The sequence below is a fragment of the Penaeus japonicus genome, unplaced genomic scaffold (assembly GCF_977035675.1).
Source record: "Penaeus japonicus unplaced genomic scaffold, GWHDUDI00000001_assembly GWHDUDI00000004, whole genome shotgun sequence".
In the NCBI taxonomy this organism is placed as follows: Eukaryota; Metazoa; Arthropoda; class Malacostraca; order Decapoda; family Penaeidae; genus Penaeus; species Penaeus japonicus.
Genome location: NW_028234406.1, coordinates 25,363,678 through 25,368,677, shown reverse-complemented (window position 1 = coordinate 25,368,677; position 5,000 = coordinate 25,363,678). Strand labels below are relative to the sequence as shown.

Below are 5,000 nucleotides of genomic sequence, written 5' to 3'. Positions count from 1 at the left end.
TCGAGCCTCGCGTCAACTTCGACGACACGTGCAGGTGTGGGCAGAAGGCCGCCCCCAGGATCGTGGGCGGAGTGACCACGGGCGTGAACGAGTGGCCGTGGCAGGCGGCTCTCATGTACGGCTCGCAGCAGTTCTGTGGCGGATCCCTGATCAACGACCGATACATCCTCACCGCCGCCCACTGCACCGAAGTGAGTAGGGAAAAGGGAGATAACGGACAGTAGAAAAGGAACCAACGAGAATGGCTCTTTTGAAGTCTGGTCCATAACGATCTCATTAATGTTCAGAAATTGCAGCACTGATAACTTATAACTTTTCCTTGCAGAGCATGAGAGCGTCTGACCTGACCGTCCGTCTGGCCGAACACAGACTCAGCACATCCGGAGAGACCAGTGTTGTCAGCAGGTCCGTCTCTCAGATCATCGAGCATCCGAACTATCAGCCGGGTAACGAAATTAATGACATCGCTCTGGTTAAGCTGTCGTCGCCAGTCACGGTGAGGAAAAGTTTCTTAAGGGTTTTTGAAATGAACATTGTGCACAGATATAAAGAGCACTCATTTAAATCACGTTTCATTTGACTGGTTAATCATCTAATTAGAGAACGATGAACAGTGTTGCTAGAGTTAAAGCTGGTTGTATGAATCTCAGGTGAGTGACACAGTATTGCCAGTGTGCATGCCGCCACCAAACCCCACCTACGCCGGCAAGACAGCCACTGTCACTGGTTGGGGAACCACCAGCTCCGGAGGCTCGTCTTCAGACACTCTCAGGGAAGTCGACGTCACGGTCAGTGCTGGAAAACGGGCGCTTCATTGAGCCAAGGGACTGCATGAACAATAGATAAAACTTTCTATAGCGTGTGCTATTAATCATGTTTTTATTTCTTGATATATTGATAAAATATTGGTGACGGCATTTCATCTAGAATACTTACGGGTTTCTAAGCATTGCCAACTAATCGCAGGTGCTGTCCAATACCGCGTGTCAGTCCGGCAATTACGGAAGCGCCATTAAGGACACCATGTTGTGCGCCGGAAGTACAGGCAAGGACTCGTGCCAGGGAGACTCAGGCGGCCCTCTCGTGTTCAAGGACGGAGGCGGAAACTATGATCAGGTGAGTGGGACAAGGCTCGTGCAAGACAACCATACTTGGATCAAACGTTTTGCAACCATACCAATTAACTGCATTTGAAAAGTAGTCTTGACACATTTAAACTTATCCCCTCATGCCTCTAACACACAGATCGGTGTAGTGAGCTGGGGCTATGGCTGCGGATCCCCAGGTTACCCCGGCGTGTACACCCGCGTCAACAGCTACCTCGACTGGATCAGGGACAACACAGCCGATGGCGTTTATTGCAAAGGAATGGTTTTCTAGTCCTGCCATTCCTGAGCTCTTCCGACCGACAATGTCTCGGCCGGAGGGAAGGATGCAGACGTCTTGGCGATCACAGTCAAATATTTCACAGACAAGAACACATTTGATTAAACAATAACAACAATCAACAGGTTTTCTCTCTCTTCCATTAAAAATCAACTATTTTTTTTTTTTTTTATAAATTCATGTCTTTCTGTAATTTTTTTTGACCAAAGGCGTTGTGTTAAGGCAACTGTCAGTAATATTATACTTGATGCATAGGGCAAAATAGAAATGAACTAGATAAGTAATGCACATGTAGTATACACTGTATAGTCTTCATTTATACAGTCTGAGGGTATAGTAGTCTGGTGAGAACAGTCAAACAAGCGATTGGCCTTAAATGTTTATTCTGAAAACGCAGCATCACACTGGGGGAGAGGCAGCAACAAATGTTTGCCCTTAGTGAGGGTGGATCCCTTCTGTTTGTCGAACCCTGCTCAGATCACCAATGGTCGTCTGCCTTTCAACGCCTGTTAGATTAGGTCAACTTCTCACCACTGGGCTGTCAACACAGACCATATATATGTATGTATATGTATATATATGTGTCTGTGTGTGTGAACACACACAGACGCATTTGTTTAGATTTCTGAGTCTGGTAGAGCATACGTGAAAGCTTAATGATGGAGAAAAAAAACTGAACCAAGAGGCTCATTCTTAGTGTTATAGCAAAGAGAGTTAAGCAAAGGTCAGTTAAAATGCAAAGAAGAGCATGTAGTCCAGCAATACATTCTTCATAGACACTTGTAAGTACATGTTTGATTTTGCCTTGTTGTACAGGCTTGCTTCTCAGCAATACCGAAAGTGAATATGAAAGCCTCTGGATTACATAGTGTTATATGGAGGAATAATGAAAACACTGAATCATGGTCAAAGGTTACGTTTAGAATATGTTGCGGGAAGAGGAACTTGTGGTGCAGTAAACTAGATATTTTTTGTCACATGATGAACTATTAGCCATGTAACTTGATTATCTTTAGCCATCATTTTACTCTGCATTTATACGAGTGAAGTTTGCCTCCTCCCCCCCCCTCCCCCCGAGTTTGCAATTAAACTGACATATGAATTATACTGACAAGGTGTAAGACGTCCCAAAGAAACAGCACAATTGGTCCAAACTAGAACTTTATCCATTACACTCCTTCCAGAACATGTCTTGTTTTCAATGATAAAAGTTATTGAGCTTGAAGTAAGGTTAGCGAATCCGTCTCGGAAGGTAATAATCAATCATGCCCTCGCTATAAAAGAAAAAAGAAAAAAAGAAGAAAAAAAAAAAAAAAAAAAAAAAAAAAAAAATCGGACCTAGAAGCAGCACTACAGAACTGCACTAAAATTGCATGCCTGATCTTTGTTATTCACAGACTGTGGAAAGGGCAGTAGCACTGACAGAGGTGCTCTTACGTACAAGGCCAAAACAATGCCAAGTGTCAGTTTTAAAATCCAGTCTGAATATATGATTCGAGCTAGAATATATTTATTTGATTTCATATAAGATTCAAGTGTTTTATGAAAGAGTAGTAGTAAATAGTTGCAAGATATAATTTTTGTAAGTGTTCAATAATATAAGGTATAAAACATACGGTACCTTTAATTCCATAAAGAGGGAGAGGAGAATGAGAATGAGAAGGGGGGAAGTGAGGAAGAAAGAGCTTGATAGACCGTCCATTGAAGGTCTTTAGTACATGATGTATTCTTCTCGGTAATCACACACACACATTTATACATGTATATATATACATACATACATACATATATATTTATATATATATATATATATATATATATACATACATATACTGTATATACACACACACATATATATATATATATATATATATATATATATATATATATATATATATATATATATATATATATATATATATATATATGTGTGTGTGTGTGTGTGTGTGTGTGTGTGTGAGAAAGATGGTAGAATGCAGTACGCCTTTAATATAGAAATACAAATTTTACAAATGATTGCCAAGGGCAATAATTTCTTACCACCTTGACTCCAGGGCGGGGTATGTGCAACAAAGAATTACCTGACCTTCAGTGTTTTCCTCATAACTTCTTTCCTTACTTCAAGCTCAATAGCTTTCATCGCTGAAAACAGGACATCTTCTGGATGGAGTCTAATGGAATATAGTTCGAGTTTCTTTGGACCGATTCTGACTCACGCCCTTGATCCAAGTTGGGTTCGACAACGAGAAGGGCTCCACCCTCACTAAAGGCAAACATTTGTTCCTACCTTGCCCCCACGTGTGATGCCCCGTTTCCAGAATGAACATTTAAGGCCAATCGCTTGTTTGACTGTTCCTACCAGACTACTATACCCTCAGACTGTACAAGTGAGGACTATACAGTGTATACTACATGTGCATTACTTATCTAGTTCATCTGTTTTGCTTTATGCATCAAGTATAATATTACTGACAGTTGCCTTAACACAACGCCTTTGGTCAAAAAAATTACAGAAAGACATGAATTTATAAAAAAAATAGTTGATTTTTAATGGAAGAGAGAGAAAACCTGTTGATTGTTGTTATTGTTTAATCAAATGTGTTCTTGTCTGTGAAATATTTGACTGTGATCGCCAAGACGTCTGCATCCTTCCCTCCGGCCGAGACATTGTCGGTCGGAAGAGCCCAGGAATGGCAGGACTAGAAAACCATTCCTTTGCAATAAACGCCATCGGCTGTGTTGTCCCTGATCCAGTCGAGGTAGCTGTTGACGCGGGTGTACACGCCGGGGTAACCTGGGGATCCGCAGCCATAGCCCCAGCTCACTACACCGATCTGTGTGTTAGAGGCATGAGGGGATAAGTTTAAATGTGTCATGACTATTTTTCAAATGTAGTTAATTGGTATGGTTGCATAACCGTTGATCCAAGTAAGCTTGTCATGCACGAGCCTTGTCCCACTCACCTGATCATAGTTTCCGCCTCCGTCCTTGAACACGAGAGGGCCGCCTGAGTCTCCCTGGCACGAGTCCTTGCCTGTACTTCCGGCGCACAACATGGTGTCCTCAATGGCGCTTCCGTAATTGCCGGACTGACACGCGGTATTGGACAGCACCTGCGATTAGTTGGCAATGCTTAGAAACCCGTAAATATTCTAGATGAAATGCCGTCACCAATACTTTATCAATATATCAAGAAATAAAAACATGATTAATAGCACACGCTATAGAAAGTTATCTATTGTTCACGTAGTCCCTTGGCTCAATGAAGCGCCCGTTTTCCAGCACTGACCGTGACGTCGACTTCCCTGAGAGTGTCTGAAGACGAGCCTCCGGAGCTGGTGGTTCCCCAACCAGTGACAGTGGCTGTCTTGCCGGCGTAGGTGGGCTTTGGTGGCGGCATGCACACTGGCAATACTGTGTCACTCACCTGAGATTCATACAACCAGCTTTAACTCTAGCAACACTGTTAATCGTTCTCTAATTAGATAATTAACCAGTCAAATGAAACGTGATTTAAATGAGTGCTCTTTATATCTGTGCACAATGTTCATTTCAAAAACCCTTAAGAAACTTTTCCTCACCGTGACTGGCGACGACAGCTTAACCAGAGCGAT

The 5,000-nt window shown here is 42.4% G+C and overlaps 2 protein-coding genes across 2 annotated transcripts in view; one reads left to right on the top strand and one right to left on the bottom strand.

The window, feature by feature from the left end:
* Positions 1-1,505, top strand: part of LOC147471978 (trypsin alpha-4-like) — a 1,914-nt gene extending 409 nt beyond the window's left edge. Inside the window, exons 2-6 of the mRNA XM_086536379.1 lie at positions 1-191; positions 326-496; positions 651-788; positions 967-1,116; positions 1,246-1,505. Of these exons, the coding sequence (XP_086392505.1) occupies positions 1-191; positions 326-496; positions 651-788; positions 967-1,116; positions 1,246-1,380 (785 nt within the window). The 3' untranslated portion in view covers positions 1,381-1,505. The remainder of the gene's footprint in view (positions 192-325; positions 497-650; positions 789-966; positions 1,117-1,245) is intronic.
* A 2,452-nt stretch (positions 1,506-3,957) lies between these two features.
* LOC147471977 (trypsin alpha-4-like) overlaps positions 3,958-5,000 on the bottom strand; it is a 1,904-nt gene continuing 861 nt past the window's right edge. Inside the window, exons 3-6 of the mRNA XM_086536374.1 lie at positions 4,968-5,000; positions 4,676-4,813; positions 4,350-4,499; positions 3,958-4,220 (exon numbers count right to left, since the gene is read on the bottom strand). The exon at positions 4,968-5,000 is cut by the window's right edge and continues 138 nt beyond it. Of these exons, the coding sequence (XP_086392500.1) occupies positions 4,086-4,220; positions 4,350-4,499; positions 4,676-4,813; positions 4,968-5,000 (456 nt within the window). The 3' untranslated portion in view covers positions 3,958-4,085. The remainder of the gene's footprint in view (positions 4,221-4,349; positions 4,500-4,675; positions 4,814-4,967) is intronic.